The sequence below is a fragment of the Coturnix japonica genome, chromosome Z (genome assembly GCF_054131305.1).
Source record: "Coturnix japonica strain WE chromosome Z, WE-NBRP24, whole genome shotgun sequence".
In the NCBI taxonomy this organism is placed as follows: Eukaryota; Metazoa; Chordata; class Aves; order Galliformes; family Phasianidae; genus Coturnix; species Coturnix japonica.
This window is the reverse complement of record NC_140702.1, coordinates 45989700-46009238: the sequence shown is the minus strand read 5'-3', so window position 1 is coordinate 46009238 and position 19539 is coordinate 45989700. Positions and strand designations below refer to the sequence as shown.

Genomic DNA, 19539 nt, shown 5'->3' with positions numbered 1-19539 from the left:
ACACGTGAGGTGATTACAAAAAGAACAGAAGAAACAGCAGTTTATAAAGTAATAAGGTATCGTTAAACTCTGATTTCTTTTTATTTATGAGAAATTCTTGAGGTCAGATTTCACATTTTTGGCTGCTTATCTAAGGATTATCTGTGTCCGAGAATATATTTGCATCAGTGTATACTTGTGTGGGTATTTGTGTAAGGTATACTTGTTACTCCATCTGAAAAACATGAATTTGCATGATAAGTTGAGCACAGAACATATTCAGACATATAAATATTACATATATAAAGAAATAAAAGCAGATATACAACACTGGAAAAAGAAAAAAAAAAAGACAACTCTAGTTTGATAAACTAGTAGAATTTTTAGAATTTGTAGAGTGTCTGAAGGATAATAATGTTACTAATGTCATTTATTTCACCACATATTGTCATATATTCTTCTTTATTAAAACAAATATGCTGCTTTTAATTAAGGGAGAATTTGAGCACTTTTTTCTTTTGTGCCGTAGTTTATTGCTGCCATGTGGATATTTTATGATCAGAACGGCCTTGTTTTTAACAAGCTGAAATTGAGTCTATTTAAGTGGAAATGATTGTGGAAAATGGAGGTATTTCAAAGCATGCCCATGACAACAATAAGCAATGTTCTCTGTGTCTGGCTGATGGCAGAGAAAGGATAGCAATGACTGCAGCTGTAGAAAAATACTGTATACCTTTTTAGTGTGTATAAAAGAAGGTCATTTGCAGATGGCATGTAAAAACAGATTAGTGCTGCATGGTAAGGATTACTGCATATCTGTGTACTGAAAAATAGTTCAAAGTCATAGAATCATAGTGATAGACTGGCTTAGATTGGAAGTGTCCTCAAAGATCACCTAGTTCCAACTCCCCTGACATGGGCAGAGTTGGCACCCACTAGATAAGGTTGCTCAGGGCCCCACCCAGTTTGGCATTGAACATCTCAATGAGCAGGGCAACCACGGCTTCTCTGAGCAACCCATTCTTGTGCCTTACTGTGTGAGTGAGAAATTTCTTCTTAGTATTTGTATTTCCTCCCACTTAGTGTAAAGATTGGATTACAAATGCCCTAAGAAAAAGTAATGTGTTAATGTGTTTCCATGAGTCAGATTTCTTCTTTCTTTCAAGTTACTTAGATGTGACAAAGTATTTTACTTCCTCACATACGCAGACATTCTAATATTTGCATACAAATATTTTAGGAAAAAAAAAAAAAAAAGTAATAATGAAGAAGACACAGACTGCAAAAGAAGAATTCAGAACTGAGAACTTAAAAGCCTACGGTTTACATCTGAGCTTTAAGTGTGTGGTTTGTTTTTTTTTTTTTGTTTTTGTTTTTTTATTACAGTGGAATAAGAAAAATGAAATAACCTGAAGACAAAAACAGTACTATCATATGTTTTCACACACTCCTTTTCTTGCTTGAATTCCAGGGTGTATACAAATGTATTTTAATTAAGTCTACTCTCCCTTAGAAAAAGCAGAATGGTAGTATATTTCTTTAAATACTTCAAATACAGTGTCCATAATGTTTTTGGACAGAAACAGAGAACATGAATGATTTCTAAATAGCCAGATTCTTGTAGAAAGCGAAAAGCATATTGAACATTGATACACTCAAAAATCGCTGTAAGGTCAGTAACCATTACAAGTTAAGTATAAGTCACATATGGAGATATTGCTAAAATCTAAACTTGATCAAAAAGAATACTCACCATATAAGACTAACTTGCATACTATTTTCTTTGACACTTTCGTGTCAATAGTTAAGTAGATGGGATACATATGAAAGTCAATAAAATAGCAGCAGTTTTCCTATTGTCTTTAGAGACATGGGACTTTATCCTCTTAGTTTTCAGCAGATTAATATTTAGGGTTTTGTTATCAATTCTAATAAAATTTTGCATGTGAAGAATGAAAACAGCTTGGTGGATGAAAGCACTGATTTTTGTAAATATAAAATACTATGAAAAACTTTGAAAGCATGGCTGCTTAAATGTGTAAATAAGCAGGAGGATAATGCTAACTTACAGCACAACCATATGAATTTTCATAACTCTCATGCCATAATATACTGAATAGATCTAGAGCAATACTATGCCATATTGAATTCTGTCATAGGAATAACTGAAACACTGAATTTATTTAAAGTTAACACCGGACTCCTCTTAGTTGTTCCCAAGGGGATTTTTAAACTGGAAATAAAATTTTGCTTGTATTCAGAGTTGCTAAGGAATGAAATAAGACTGCTGCTAAGGCAAAATAGTACCTGAAAATTTCTTACATATATTGTCCAAAGGTTTTTAAAGTCTGATCTTCTATTTTGGCACAGTGTGACTAGACGCTGAAAATGACATCAGTGTTGTGAATACACACATACTGTTGCTAGGGAATTTCACTGTTGCCAGGTAAAAATGACCTGTATTAACCTGCCACGAATATCTAAATATGTTGATAGAAGTGTGGTGTTATGAGATAGGAGAAACACGTCTTGGAAAATTGGATGATCTATTATTTCTTATCCAGCACATAATGGTGAAGTGACTTTTCTTACTCTTTGTGCACATAAGCTTTAACTCTAAAAGTATCAATAAAGAACCTGACTTAACAGCAGCAGCACTATTAAATAAACATTATGTACTAGAGAACATAAATCTTAATCAAACATTCAGCAGAACCTATGAAACCATTACTGAGGGATATAGCTGAAGTCAGCTGATAGACCTGTATATAGATCAGATTAGCAGAGATAGAAGATCTTTGCTACTTTATCTTCAAAACAGATAGTTTCAGACTTCTTTCTTCTTTAATAGTTAGGAAACATGAGCGCTATTATCTCAAAAGAAACTAAGAATATGCTTCAAGCAATATAATGAAATAGACATTCTAAATGCAAATGAACAAGTTCTTTAATTTCTGTGTGTCATGTATGTAACAGAAATTCTTTCGAAGGTGCTACTCAAATTACAGTCTAATGCCTTTCTGGCAATTTGCATAATATTGCCAATAATACCTCATAGTTTTATCTTACTTTTAAAATTTTGTCAGTCTTAGTCATTACAGGGAGGCAACCTTTGCTTATAAACCAAATAGAAAAAGTAAAGCAACAGCAATCATTGCATATAAAACATCTGCATGAGAGGGCTTTAAGAACAATTGCAGTATTCTGAATTGATTGATTAGTACAATACATTACTAGAAAATAATTCTTTATTTTGTCAGTATTGAGTAAAAAGTGCAGACCTATGCAAGAGAAAAACTGTCTGCATTGAAATGAAAATAAAAAATTTAAAGAAAAAGAGTTTTAAAAAGAAAACGGGATGAGCAGTCTATTGTGTTTACCTGCAAAATATTTCCCTTCCTTCGTACCCTTAATTGAAGCAATTCTACCATTTCTTACTCTTTCCAGTGCAGCTTTGTTTTTTCTTTTGCTAGGCTTTAAGAAAGTCTTCTAGAGAATCACTTAAGAGTAGGATCTTTTCAGACATCTGTCTGCTGTTCTATCCAAATTCAGAAGGAACTACTGAAGTTACAAAAGCTAAGAAAAAACATGGCTGCCCTTGTGTTGTAGAAGCTTATGTCTGTGTGCTTAGTTTTGATTGACACATTATTTCTTCTCTGCACCCCAATCTATTTTCTGCCTCACTAAGCTTACAAAACTCTGTATAAATCCTCCCTCTCAGCTTGTTCTGTAATCCTATGAACACCACTGTCTTCCTGTTCATTCCTTCAGCCAGTAACTGCCAGCTGTTGGGACCTGGAAACATTTTGTGTGACAGAAGAAAAACAAAAATGTTCAGAAAGCTGGGAAAAACAATCAATCAATCAAACAAACAAACAAAAACAACCTCCACACACACAAAAAAAAGAGAAACCACACACATATACAAACCTTCATGACTATGACAAAATATTTGAGCAAGAGATTTTGATGCAAGTAAATGAAATTATTGTGGTTTATATCAAAGCACAAAATAATTCTGGCTAGATAAGTTTTTGGAAAGATAATACTCTGACAGTACTCAGACTGTAAACTAATCCATTTTTGATTGTTCTGCTATGCGTGAAACAGAGGTCATGCTGAGAAATGGAAAAAAAAAAAAAAAAAAAAAAGGAATGAACACAAATCAATTACCTTAATATATTCTGCCATATTGCATCCATCAAAAATGTCCTCATTTTTAATGGGAAACAAAATGATCCATGCATACTCCTTTCATATTTTTTACAGATTATAAAATATTTGCATTTTCAAAACCCAGAATAGAATTATTTAAAAGGTTTGAGCAGAAACCCATTAGTAAGTGAATATATAATTAACTGTAACAGTATGTATGGATTACAATAGCTCCCAAGAAGCAGAGATCAGAGGAGGAAGCTGTTTTATTTCTATGGAGTGGCACTGGGAAGGATGGATCTGCATGGATCTGCAGTCCATTCTAACTTCAAGTTACATTAACACCTGTGTTATGAATGAGAATGACATTATATACCTAACAGGAAATTCTCCTTTCACTTTTCCAGTAAGAGACATTTGGCAGATCTCACTGACTCACACAGCGACAACAGTATCGCCTCTCATAAACCTTGATGTCTGCAGACGTGAAGGTTGAATACAGCTATTTCATAGATTAAGTAAGTATCAGAATCAACATGTTAGAATCCATCACGTTATACCTGTCAGGAAAACAAATGATACTGGTAACAACACTTATATGTAAAGAAATTGTCTTTCATATTCAACACACCTTAGTAATCCAAAGTGTTAACTCTGAAGTGAGTGGAGTGGCCTGCTCTCTGCTGTCAAATCCCTGCAGCCTGGTGCCTTGGGTGAAGAACAGGTATTGCCTTTTTTCAGTCAGAGGGAGTGAAAGCTGACTACTGCCTTGTCAATGTTTCTACTTTACCTGTAGCAATTTATCAGTACCAGAGACACATGACAGATTTGCCATTGAGCTTAAAAAGCAGCCCTACGCTTGAGAAAACAGTTCCATTTCTTTCCCACTGTTCTTTCTCAGAAACAGCTCATGCCTGAGCAAAGATGAGAAGTGGTGTATGCAGCTAGTAAGCCTGGATAATTCACATGGACTTCTTCACTTCTAGATTTCTGGGAGGTTGTATTTTCTTCTTTTGAAGCCTTATGCAGACACATACATTCAAACATAAATGTTGTTTTATAGTGTCACATGCCCAAAGCTCCAGGTAATATCTTGGAATTCACATAATCTCTAAAGTATAGAGACCTGTTATTGCTGTGTTATTTTCCAATACATGATGTTGAACAGTATCCGTCTGCCTACCTCTCTTATTCCAGAAATAATGTTACACTGAACAAAAACAAAAACAAAGACAAAACAAACAAACAAACAAACAAAAGGTAGGGAAAATGAGTCCTTTTGTATTGTCTTGTAGAGATTGCTTGGCGAGCAAGGAATAAAGGAGAAGTGCTAGTTCAAACTGAATATTGCAGTAGTATACTATCAGGTATTAATGAAACAAATATAACTTTGCTGCTGTATTCCTTCATCAGTGTGTCATTTGTTGGATATTATGTTTCTGATACATTGTTATGGCTTAACCAATCAGGCAGAACAGCTCTAGGCAGCCATTCACTCACTTGCCCTAGGTAGGATGAGGGAGAGAACTGGAAATTCCCAGAGCTCTCTGGGATTTACCCTGCGCTGAAGCAATTAATGGATTATCATCACTATCTCCAGGGTGTGGTGTTTTATGGTGCCATCTTTATGCTCCCTGGTCACAGTGAATGCACCCCAAGTACAACTGTGCTGTATGGCTTGGCATGGAATTGCCTGGATCTGGGCATGGCTGACACTGGGCAACAATCTCAGCTGTTGTAAAGCAGATTTGTTCCCTGTTTATGGGGCTATTACTTTACTCTGGGCAAAGTCTTGCCCATGGCATTCCTGAGCTGGTTGGCTTGCAGCAATGCATTCCTGTAGCTGGTTTTCATCTTCATGTTGAAATATTTTCCAGCCTGATAAAAACTATATACTACTACAGAAAATGGAAAATAGAAATGAAAATTGATGGTAAGTATATGTGTATATCCACAATGCAATTACTCATCAACTGATGCTAGAATAACTATATGACTTGCTGACCAGCATCTAGCCAAACCATGAAGAGTGGCTGGTCATTCCACTCACGACTTTAGATCTGTCTCCACAATGCTACATTATATGAAATAACCTCTTGCCTAATTCAAGACAGCAGTTCTGGCTCCACCCTGCCATACCATAATGGTGGACCAAGCAGCCAGGCAAACCTCTCAGCCCAGAGTGCTCCCATTCCTCAGCAACAACAAAACCATTGTTATGCTATTAACCCTGGCTCACCTGAAACCAAGAGAATTTCCACCTTTTATTCTATACAATTTTCTACATGCTCAGGTCATAGGATCATGGAATCAAAGAATCACCAAGATTAGAGATGACTGCCAAGATCTTGTAGTTCAACCATCTGTCAGTCACCAATATTTCCCCACTAAATCCTGTACCTTTTGTATCACCACTAAATATTTCTTGAATACTTCCAGGGATGGTGACTCAACCCCTGCCCTGGGCAGCTCATTCCAGCACCTGATGACTCTTCCAGTGAAGAATTTTTTCTGAGCAAACAACTTGAAACTTTCCTGGAACAGCTTGAGGCTAATCTCTCTAGCCCTATCGCTAGCTATGCAAGAGGAGAACCCGAAATCCATACCTCCACAACATCCTTTCAGGAGTCTCCTCTTCTCCAGACTAAATAATCTAAAGCCATTCCTCACAAGAACTGTGCTCCAGATTCCTCAGTAGCTGTATTTAACTTCATTCCTGATCACCCTGTGGGCCCAACTCTCCAGTTCAGTTCTTTAACCATTTCTCCTTACCACCCTGCTAGTAGAAGAAAGTCACGCTGACAAGCCTCCAGTCCTTTGGAGCCTCTCTGGTTACATGGAACACTGATAGATGGTGGAAGGTGGTTTAGTAATCACCTCCACAATCTTCCTCAGCACCCTCAGGTGGATCATATCTGGCTCTATGGATCTGTGATAGTCCAGGTGGAGTAGTAGGTCCCCATCTCAGACTTTCAGGCTGGGGGGTAGATAGTATCATTTTCCAAAGTGTATTACAGATATCTATGATTCTTCAAAGACAAGATTTTAAAAAAATTAATCTGCAGTGTAAACTTCCATAATTTACATGAAACTTTCAGGAAGTCTGTAATACTAGATGTAAGGCTGGAAGATTAGCTGCTTGAAATAAGCCCTGTCTTTCACAAGCATAGTGAAATGATCATGTAAAATTTTCTTTCTGTCATTAATACCCAAAAATAATAGTTGTATATTGGAGGCTAAAATCTAGCTTCAACTTTATTAGCTAGAAAATAACTAGTGCCTAAAGCAGTCTGTAACTTTTTGAGTGCATTATTTGACCTTGGATAGTTATTTCAGAATGTTTATTCCTACATAGTAACTGTCTTCATACTAGTTAAATTTTCCAGAACATACTGAAATAGGTGCCTTTGATGAGTACCATGAACATTCTTCAGCAACAGCTGAATTAGTTGGAGAAGCTGATTACTTACACATGTATTGGTACTTTGAAGAGGATCCATTTACAAATACTTAAGTGAAGATTTTCTCTTGACTTCGGATCCCAGTCAATATTATAGACTGACAAAGAAAAGGGAGTATTGGCTTATTGGAAATTATAGCCTAGCTTCATTTTGTTCATTTATCCATAACTGAGTCAGTGAAATATATCAGCCAAGCAGAAAGGATTTTAAAGTACTTCTTAAGGAGTTCATTGCAAGAGCCTGAAACCTAGAAGTTATCTACTCACTTCATTGTTATCTTTAATATTTCTGCATCATATAATAACATGAAAAATTGAATTGCTATGATATTTAAACAATTGATTTGCTGCATACCCTGTTTCAATTAGTAATGACTGAAACAGAACTTCAGAAATTTGCAGGGTGAATCAAGGTTGAAATTGCTGGAGTGCCAATACTAACATTATTCTGTTGATGAGTATGATAATGAAATTCCCACTGAATACAGCCTGAATGTATGCTTTACATAGTCTTGTCTTCATTGTATCTTGAGCCTTTAAAAGTAGAAAACAAACAAACAATAAATGGTATGACGGAAAACCAACTGCAAACTTTTCTCAAGAAAGATTTCAAAATTATCCATATTGGGGTGCCAGAATAAGAAAAAGCAAAATTAGAATAAACACAAGCTTATAGAACAGAAAAAGTGGGGCAACCTGCAGTTTTCAAATAACAGTTTTTATGTTAGAGATTTAAGAAATTTAGCAATGATAAAGAGCTACCATAAAAATACTAGAACCTTAGAATCATAGATATAGCAGGACTAGGGGAAAAGGATCCAAGTTGAAGGAGGGAAGATTTAGGTTGGATGTTAGGGGGAAGTTCTTTACTAGGAGAGTGGTTAGGCCCTGGAACGGGCTGCCCAGGGAGGTTGTGGATGCCCCGTCCTTGGAGGTGTTCAAGGCCAGGTTGGATGGGGCCCTGAGCAACCTGATCTAGTAAATGTGTATGTTTGGTGGCCCTGCTAGGCAGGGGGGTTGGAACTACATGATCCTTGATGTCCCTTCCAACCCAGGTCATTCTGTGATTCTGTGATTCTGTGATATGTGACATAGGAATGGCTTGTATTGGAACAGATGTTAAAGATTGTCTATTTCCACCCCCTCATTGTGGACACACTTGTCATTCACTAGATCAGTCTGCCCAAGATCCCATTAAACCTGTCCTTGAATATGTTCAGCTACAGGTTCTCTGCACAACCTGATCCCGTGCCTGAGTACACTTTGACTTAAATATTTCCTCCCATCAACTAATCTAAAATTCCTCTCTTTTAGTTTAAGCCATTCTCCTTTGCCCTATTGCTATCTGTGTAAAAAGTAGGTCTCCTGTTCTTAAACTCACTTTAAGAACTCAAGGCCTCAATGTTATTATTGTTATTATTAATTTCTCTCATATAGTTTTGGAGGCAACATCCTTATTCAACTGAAGTTACACGAATACTGTTACTTATAGCAAAGTATCACCTGAATTTGAAAATAATGAGAATATTTGAAATTGTCTTTCTAAACTGAGTTTTTCATTGCTTCAAGTACAAATTTTCAGAGCAGCTTTCCGCTGGTCCTCTGGTATTGCAGGTTTGTGTTGGTTGGTTGGCTTGTTTGACAAACGGTTTTAATGCAACATGTTCCAAAATCTATTCTTCTGCAGCTACTCCACTGCTCTTTATTTTCTCTTTATTTCCATATCACTATCTTGCTCTCCAGGTATCAGTACAATGTAATGTAGTGGGAGACACTACTGGTCTAAAACCATTTCATATTCAGTCAAGTGACAGTGAAGGAAAAAAAATAAAAACTAATAAACAAAACAACAACAACAACAATAAATGAATGCAAAACAACAATTAAGAGGTAGTTAAAAATCTAGGAAACAAATAAATCTTGTTTTAATAATTTGCATAAATTAACCTTTTACTTGCTTTAAATGACCTGAAGCCATTAACAAGTTTAGAAATTCTAACTTCATGGATATTAGATCTATTGCTAAATCTAATTAGAGGAATTCCTGGTTTACATAAGTATACATTCCTTCATTTAGCTGTTTATAAATAATAATAATAATAATAATAATAATTAAAAAAAAAAAAGACATGAATCTGAGTAGGTTTTGCTTTACCAAACATTTACTGACATACATTATTATAAAATGCAAATTTCCACTCAGATTTAAGAACAGAAATGACACTTTCATTATACATAAATGGGCACTCTGCCTGTGTATTCACATTTCAATACTGCAATACTTTCTATTGCTCTAGTGCTTTATTTTGTAGGCATTAATAACCATCTCTCACAGCATTCCCAGTGGCAGGTAATGTAAGTATTAATATCCCTAGTGTTCATGGAGGAAAGGGTCTTTCATCAAAAAATGACTGATAATGTAGCATTTGGTGAGAGGTGAAAGTGGAATTGATTATCTTATGGCAGCAATCATTTTAAATATATTTTTTATAAACATAAAAATCTACTGCAAGAATTCTCACTTTGAAATGTTGTTATTTCAAAAAAGTAAGAGTTTTCTTAGTTATCTGAAAGTATAATCCTTTATTGAAGAATGAAAGTTTATTTTTCTGATAACAAAATAAATTCATGTATGAATCTCAAGATTATTTTTGTGTACTTGCTAAAAATTAAATGTCTTCATTAGCAATTGCACTTTAGTATGAACCAAAACCTATTACAAAAAATACTACAATTGAATGAGATGCCCAGAATTCTGACATTTAGTCCTAATGTTTTCTTTTTGTAATTAATTGCCTTTTTGTAATGCAAATATACTCAGGCCCTTTTAACTGCTGTCCTTCATCTCTGTACAGTTTTGTTTGAAAATTATTTTCATTGTGCATTGAAATTCTTAAATGTAAGAGCATCTACTGCCCAGGGCAAAGTTACTCATAACAAGATGCCTCATATCTGAATTGCTAGACTCAGTCAATAGATTACTTGCTTTCAAATACAAACACATGTTTTAAACAGAAACCTTATGGACTAACTTTTGTCAGTATATATTTTTTTCACACTAAATAAGGAGGATAGAGTTTCAAGATATCTTGTTAATAGAAGTTATTCTAAAAGAAATAAATACTTTTAAAAAAGATCGTTCTTTGAAGAAATAATGTAAACAAGCACAAAAAATATTTCTCTTCTCTCTCTCTCCTCTCTCTCTCTCTCTTTTTTTTTTAACATGAAGGAGAGATAACAAACAAATAAACAAAAAAGAGTGATTCCTCCCTTTTCTGATAATGTACAACTGCACTTTCTGACTCATCTTGACAAATCCAGGTAAACAAAACTGGCAATGAACCTCAGATAACATTGGCTATGTTCTGTCCCATGGCCTTTGAATAGAAGAGCTTTAAATACAAGAAGGAGCAAACTGAAGTCCAGTAATGAGTCTGATGCTGATTAAGTATTCTAGCTCCAACAAATCATCATTTACAGGTAAAATGATGCAGGTTGTGATACCACAAATCATTTTTCTGTTCTAAGTAGATCTACAGTTGCATTTTCCTGAGAAACTCCAGTTGGAGAAAAGAGCTGATGATTTCCTGGTAAAGGAAAACATTATCAAAAATTGTTAATGTTCCTTTAAACAGTTTAGAAACTCTCTCATAGTGGGCTAGATTTATCTTTTGTAAAAGCATATGTGACTAGTCGTCACATGTTATATGAAGGTAACAATGTTTAAGTTTCGAATCCATCTTTTCCAGTACTGTTTCACACTCTCCTGTTTATACAGTCAGAAACAGTAAGTAAGGTCTTCAGCTTAAAAAATAATTCTATTTGTTCTTCTAAAACACAAATCTTATCATACATTTATCATGTTAGAAATTCCATGTTTCCCTGCTCTACAAATTTGGGAATGATGATGGACATCAGTGGGATAGTGTTTGTTAGGATTTTTTCCACTAAATAAATCACTAGTGGGGTTTTCAGAATTGAGATTTTATAGCAAAGCCTAGTTGGAATCTGGCTTGGATAAACACATTCCTTTCTTAACCTTAGTAATCAGAGAATTAATTCAAACTTACACAATGGGATGAATTATAGTAGAATTTTATGCATTATACTTTAATTCATAGTAAGACTCAATATCTACGCAGTGTAGTGGTAATACTGATGGTACTGTTAAATCACCTGAAGCAGCTAAGATCACACACATTTATTTATCCATATAAAATGCTCTATTCATTGTAATGTTAGTAACAATTTCATTTATTTATGTGCTTAAAGATATGCTTCATATAATACATAAAAATACAACTCATATAATTAGCCAGCTGGAAGTGATTCAGACTTCTCTATCATTCCAATATATGGCTGATATGTCCAATAATGAGAGAATGCTGAAAGTTAGAGTTATTCCATTTCGTCAGTGAGATAAACTATAAAACCTGTGAAAACATGAAAAGATTGTCATCTTTCCTTTCATTGCTCTGCTAGACAAGAAAGAAAAACAAACTCAAAGAGTGTGACTATGTACTGAAGACTGCACCACTTTGTCTTGTGACAGTGGATGAAGGTGAAAGACAAACTGAGCTCCCGCATGCTTACAATGATTTCTTCCTCCAGAAAGCTGCCCTTAGAATGTAACTTGCACAAGTGCCTACTTGTTCCATAAACTAAAATGTTAGCAATTTTCATTGCTATTTATTTCATATAACTGAAAACCTAAAGCTTTGTAGTCTGCACTATGAGATTATTACTGTAGGTTGCATGGAACAGCAGACTCTCCTGTTCCAGGTAATTTCTATTGCACAGATCAAACATGCTGCAAGTCCTTTCTGCAGCTGATCCTTTCTATGCTGCAAATAGATATACTTACCTAGGACTTAATCAAAACATAATTTGTTATCTAATTTGACATTTTATTTTTCACCATTAATCAGTAGCTCTTCCATGTATTGTGGATGGATATGTAAACAGTAGCTGAGATCCATTTAACTGGTTCCATCCTTTCCAACTGTGGCCTGATCTTACCTTAAATAATCTAAGAAAAATAAATTTTTGAATCAAAATATCAAGTCAAAATATTTTTAATAGATTGTAAAGTGTCAGGAAACATTTCTGTACTTAACTTCCTTGTAAAATACCCATAGACTACTCACTTCCAAAGCAGAATATATTCAGGGTGTAGTGAAAATGATAAATCATGGCTTGAAATAATGTCTGGTAAGAAGACAGGGCAACCCAAGAGAGCTCAGGTGTATGCAATGCACCTGGGTGGATGGAAGGGGTGGAGCCAGGAACCATCCCTTCCCAGACTTCATTTAAGGGTTGACTATAAGAGCAAGGGAACCTCTCTGGAGATCCCTGCATGTCTGAGGAATTTTGAAGGCAAGCAGCTTTTTTCCCTTATTTCTGTTCTCACAGCTGTCTCATTAGAGTGTTTTCTCACTTGCTGTTTCTTGGGGTCTTGCTTCTCTGCTGTCGTTGCTGCGGTTCCCATCATGTTACACAGGTAATACATAGATGTACTGAAGGTTAGACATATGTTAAACAAATAAGCATACTAAAATGTTTAAGAGTTACTTACAGGTAAAATTCACTTATAAAATATGGAGTAATGTCATTCAACATAGAAGTAGCCAATTCTGAAGAACAGAAAGAGTGCTACTGTAATTGCATGGCTAAGCAGTAGGAGCAAGGTTTACTATTTTGTGTCTCACAGCTCCTGTGGGAAGAGTTAAATAAATACCAGTTATCATTCAATTGACTGGACAGGTCACTCAGATATCCAGCAAAGACCAGAGAAGCTTTGAGTCTGGCTTGAACTAATTAGATCTGGAAATGTTACTGTTTATGAGGGTGTAAAGCATTACAAAAAATAATGAACCATGTTTCAGAAAATAAAATTTTATTTAGTCCGTATGTTACAGTGAAACTGGGAATACCTACTTGGATAAGTTCATGAGAAAACTGCCAATGGTAGTTTCCTCTTCCCTAACAGGAATCACCTTCAGAATTAATTGGGTCATCTGGCCTAGTAAGCATATATCCAATTATATCATGTAACAGGGTTTACAGCAACTTGTCTAAGGCCATGAAAAAAAAACATGAAATATACAGTGTACATCATGGTGTTAGTGTGAAGCTTATTTATATACACTAACAATCTATTTAGAATGTCATTTTAAAAATTAGTTGTGAAAATGAGACTATTATACAATATTATTTCCAGGGACAAACACAATTCAGCAAACATTCAGCAAATGTTTTAAAATCTGGCAACTAGTCTACTCAGAGGGGGATCTCTCTTTAGTTGAGATTGTATCCCTAGGTGGTGAGTAAAAAGAGATGCTTGGCTTGCTATCATATCTCTAAACACATCAGATAACTATGCCCACCAGCCTACTTGGACACAGCAGTGGGTTTGACCATCTGCTCTGCAATATGACTACAATGCCACAATTCTTCATATTTGGCACTAGAATTTATAGGAAAAAGCAAGTGATACTAAGAAATAGTGGGTCCAGGCAGGTGTCTTGGAAATTTACCCTTATTAACATGTGTTATTGTAACAGTGATATGCATTCATTTCCATAGTGTTACAAAAGTGTACAATTTGTGTTGGCATGGGACAGCAGAAGGTTGTCACTTCTTGTTAGTATTGTGTTCTGTAGAAAATATCATTCACACATGGTATACTCTAGGCCAAAAGGTAACAGAAAAACTCTCCTTATCACAAAATAAATACACCTCAGTAGATGATACCACATATGGTAGGAGAGATTGTATAGAAATAATATTTTTATTTCGTTCTAGGAAAGGAGCTTCTTTATTCTTACTGTCTTCTAGGAATGGTCTAAGGAGATACAAGACAGAGCTACCACGTCTCCTCCATACACTTAATTAAATCAAGAACTCTTTACGATAGACTTGGCAATAAAGTAGAGAACAACTGTTATTTACAGAGCAGATGAAGTTACAGAAGAAAAAAATAATATATAATGGCCAAACATTGATTCTTTTTTCCTTCTTTCAAGTGTTTTCCCTGAAAGATCTTTAGTAAGTTTGGCCTTCCAGAACTCAATCTCGGTGTCTGGAGGAAGAACAAAGGAGTATTTTCAAATTAAAAAACAATGTCTAGCATGAAAAGGAAGCACACAAGTCTTCTGTAATAAAGTAGGAAATGTAATGACATGGCATGGTAACTTACTTTTGTTGCTTCTCCTATTTAATCCACTAGCCTTCATCTTGCCTTGTCTAAAAGTGCTTTGAAGTCAGTGGTCTCAGATATGTCATGCGGCCTACTTTGGGAACTTCTTGTTTTTCCACCAGTTTCCCATAGAGAAAATATTATTCTACTTTATAGAAAAAGGTAAGACCTGAATTGTAATGATCTGGACTTAGATTTCCCAAATACAAACAAAACGTAAAACTCTAGAAACTTTCCGTGGAGAGTTTTATCTCAGGAATGTATAGTTTAGAAGCTTTCAAACTAGTCACTTTATGTAGAAACAAAACTCTAGTCATTTTAAATGTGTTTTTTGTTTGTTTGTTTGTTTTACCATTTTCTGCTATGATTAGGAACATATTTCTCATTCTTTTGAGGGATTTAAAAATAACAACAAAAAGTGCTCCTTTTGAGACAGGGAAAATGATTTATTTATTTTTTTCCTGTTAGTCCAAATACCCTTATTTTAAGACATCCAGATTTCATTATCAGAAAGTGCTGATAGTGTGCTCTTGTATCACGAATGAGTAAAAATCTTCATAAAAATTCAAAAACACATTGAATAGGATTCAGCAGATCCAAAGGCTAGGCTAGATAGAAGACCAGGTAAAAAAAAAGTTCAACAGGTAATTGTTTCAAATCCAAATGATTTTGTGACTACCTTCTATAGTTGGAAATATGGAAATTCAGTTAGCAAATTTGGGCTTCTGTAGTTGTACAAAACGTGTGGAAACTGAGACATTTAAAATAAATAGACTGAAAAGTACATAGAGTGAAATCAAGGTATCCTACTAGCCCACTCCAAACATTTGTCTCTAGCCTCTAATACTGATATGAGCAAAATTGTATATAACATTTAGAAGCACAGTTTCAGCAAACTGTTTCTTTAATCTCCCTGCTATCAGCCCATTTTTCATCCATTTTATTTATGTTGGAAGTTTCCTGTGTGCATTTAAAGATCTAAATATATATATTTATATATTATTATTATTATTATAACTAAACCAAACATTTATTAATTGAATAAAAACTTTCTTTTAAATAAAGAATATTTTCATTCAATTAACACGTTCATGTTCTGAAAGAGGTAATCCAGATTACATTAAAAAAAAAAAAAAAAAAAAAAGAATACTTGCCTGTCCCCCTACTGGTGAACATATGAACATATTCTTGCTTCATTTCTTTCTTATCTAGCTTAAATACAAAATCAGTTCCCAGCCAATTATACTTTATCTATCTATCTATCTATCTATACACATATATTATCCAGGACAAGAACCATTCAGATGGGACCCATGCCAATGGTTATCAGGACCTGGATACTGACCCAAAGGCCTCACTTCATAAATCAGGCTTGGATATGTTCTGTGACTTTGGACACTAATAATGTTTATTGGGCTCTCCAGCTAATATCACTAACCTACTTGAATTTTCTTGGGCAGGTGCACTTCAGCTTTGTCATGCATGTCCCACCATTACTTGCAGCTCCCATCTCAATTTCCTTTTTAAATTTATTCCTGAACTTCTTGCTCCTGGTTCATGACGTAGACAAGACAGTAGCTGCCCAGGTACTATGATGAATCTGGGAAGAAAGATTTAAAGGGAGATAACGTTCTTGAAAGCAGAAAGATTTGTCTAGTGGTTATGAAAAAGTACATTCTGTACTATGTATGTTATCCTGCATGAAGTCCAGGAGAGGATACTGAAGAAAATAGACATCCATGACGCTATATGGAAAGAAATGACAGAGAGCCAAGCAAAACAAGATAACACTGGGAGCTGCAAAAGAGAACATTATGACTGATATTTATAAATAAACAAGAAATTCAGAGTTCCACTGTACAGAAATTTAGTCCAAGCTCTGATTTTTCTGTATGAACTAAAAGTGGTTGCGATGAAAGTTCTGGGAAAACCTAACAATCTAATTTCTAGAATAATGTTCAATTTTCCTTCTTAGGAAAACTCAACTAGAAAATTTTGTATACAGTTAGAAAATGGATGAGGATCTAAAATATTTTGTATTCTGATTTTATGCCTCTGTCTATATTTTTAAAATAATACCTTTTCTTTCTTTTCTTTTTTTCTTTTTTTTTCCTTTTAATTACTTTATGATATTCTAGTTTTACAACTAGTGGTTCCAGTCTGAGTAATCATTTTACAACCTTACATAAGCTATATGTATAATAGAGTGTTTTGAGGGAGAATATACATTCCATTGCTGTTCCCCAGAGAATCAGAATAATTAAACATTCTGGCTAAGTTGCCCTGACATAATGAGTGAGCGATTTGTTGTCATGCTATATCTCTAATGAAACAGAGAGCAGTGAGCTGCCTTAGAGACTGAAATGCTGCCTTGACCTTTCAGAGGAATATGATCTGTGGTCAATTGTCAGCATGCCCATATGCCATATTTTGTCAAGAAATAGGATGCAGTCCTAAACTTATTTGTTCTGTTTCTTTTGCTTACAGATTATGAGGGCAAATATTAAAACTGCTCACTGAGGAACAGATATCTGATGCTTCTTCACAGATTTCCCATTTTGGAATGGTGAATTCCTTCCTAGAACTGGTCTTCTTTATTTGTGTAATTTATTTATTTTTCTCATTGTCATCACTATTCCTTATGAGTCCTCTGAAATTGAGATAGCTACTCAGTGGAACAAAATGTTCATTTTTCCAAATGAATCTGTACTTAAAAACACTACTGTATGCTTATCATCTGAAGAATATGTAGTATCCTCTATTTCACTTTCATATAATTAAAGAACCTGTAGAGTTGGAAGGGACAAATAAATATCATCTAGTCCATTTCTCCTAAAATTAATAGGGACAACTACAGCTAGATCAGAACTCATATTACCCTTTTCATATCATGACAGACATTGTTGAAGAGTCTGTCCCATTCTTCCTTATAGCCTTCTGAAGACACTGAAATGCTGCTGTCAGGTCTCCTCAGAGCTTTCACTTCTTCAGGCTATTCAGAAGGATAATCAGTCCCCAACTCTCTCAGCCTGTCCACATATGGGAGGTCTTCCATTCCTTGGATCATCAGTGTTCCTCCTCTGGAAGTGTTCCAAGACATCCATGCCTTCTTTTGTACTGAGGACTCCACATTAAGATGTATTAATTCAGGTGAATTATCACCAGCCCGGAGCAGATAGGCAGGATTACCTCCTTTGAGACCATGTTTCTTTTTAAGCAACCTAGGATATCAGTGACTTTTTGGCTGCAAGGTCACATTGCTGGATCATGTCCAGCTACCATCCACCAGTACCCTTTTTGGTAGGGTTGTACTCTATCCATTCATTCATTTTCCAGCTTGTATTGATTGTGGGGGGCTGCTGTGACCCTGTTGCAAGACCTTCCATTTAGATCAGTTAAACCTCATGAGATTCACCTGGGCCTTATCCTGAATCAAGACTAGATCTCTCTGCATGGCTTCCCATCCTTCATGCATGTTGACACCATGTTTTGTGTCATCTGCAAACTTGCTAAGGGTGCACTTGATCCCACAATCAATGTCATTCATGAATATTCTCAAGAATATTATTCCCAATGCTGAGAGACACCTTTCATTAGTGATCTCCATTTGGACACTGAATGGTTGACCAGCACCCTCTGGATATGATTTCACAACCAGTTCCTCATTGGAGGAATTAAATCTGTATCCTTTCAGTCTGGAGAGGAAGATGTTGTGGAGGACTGCACCAAAAGCCTTAATGAAGTCCAGATAGCTCACATCAGTGACTCTTCCTTTTTCCACTGATGCAGTTGAGCCACCACAGAAGGCCACTGAGTTGGTTAGGCAGGACTTGCCTGTGGTGAAGACATGCTGGTTATCTTGAATCACCTCCCTGTCTTCAGTATGCCTTAATGTATATACCAGGAGGAAGTCCTATATAATTCTATGATCTTCATGGGAAGATAGGTGAGGCTGGCAGCTCAGTAATTCCATCCCGTCAGAATCTATTCTGAACTTCTGAATTCTGTGTTCACTACAGAATCACATTCTGTAAACTTATCTGTTTTCAAGAGGTAAATAGACAAGCTAAACGTCTTTCTCCTCTTGCAGTCATGCCTTCAGTTAGATGTTATCTTTCATTAAAAAACACTGTTTTCTTTTTCATCTTTTCAGATATTCCTGTGGCTAGAATGAGAGTCTGCAACTGTACTAAATGCAATGCAAGGGAGAGTCAGAACCCAGGACCTAAGCTACAGAAGACAGCCATGATTAAGTGAAAAAAAGCATTGCATTATTAGAACTAAAAATTCTGACACAAACCTGTTGGAATTAGCATGGAAAGTATTTTATTTTATTTTTCTCGTGTTCACAGGAATGTATTTTGTTTCACTGTCGAGTAAGAATGGAAAGTCAGTTGAAGTGCTACTGCTATGAAACATATACTCAGGGAGCATTAATCTCCTTATGCTTTTCTAATGAAAATAAATAAGTAACATATTAACGTTTCCTTACTGTAAAAGCTTCCTCTTCCTATTTTCATACTATGTTCCTCCGCTTAGAATCCTATCTGAGGCAAACTTCTTTGTAACAAAGCAAAAACATGCTCCTTTCATGATCTTTCAGTTTGCATTTTATCTCTCAGTTACAGTTATGGTCTTTTATGGTTCTCACAACATCATAAAAAAGTATCAAAAGGCAAAATCTGGATTTCCCATGACACAAGACATTTTTCAAAATGATCAGGAAGAGAGGATTAAATATGTAGAG

The 19539-nt window shown here is 35.4% G+C and overlaps 2 protein-coding genes across 48 annotated transcripts in view; one reads left to right on the top strand and one right to left on the bottom strand.

The window, feature by feature from the left end:
- LOC107306110 (uncharacterized) overlaps window positions 1–4652 on the top strand; it is a 92037-nt gene extending 87385 nt beyond the window's left edge. Inside the window, exon 3 of the mRNA XM_085530007.1 lies at window positions 4542–4652. Coding sequence (XP_085386133.1) covers window positions 4542–4544 — 3 coding nt within the window. The 3' untranslated portion in view covers window positions 4545–4652. The remainder of the gene's footprint in view (window positions 1–4541) is intronic.
- Window positions 1–19539, bottom strand: part of PTPRD (protein tyrosine phosphatase receptor type D) — a 1031962-nt gene that overhangs the window by 420920 nt on the left and 591503 nt on the right. The gene's annotated exons all lie outside the window — the stretch shown is intronic.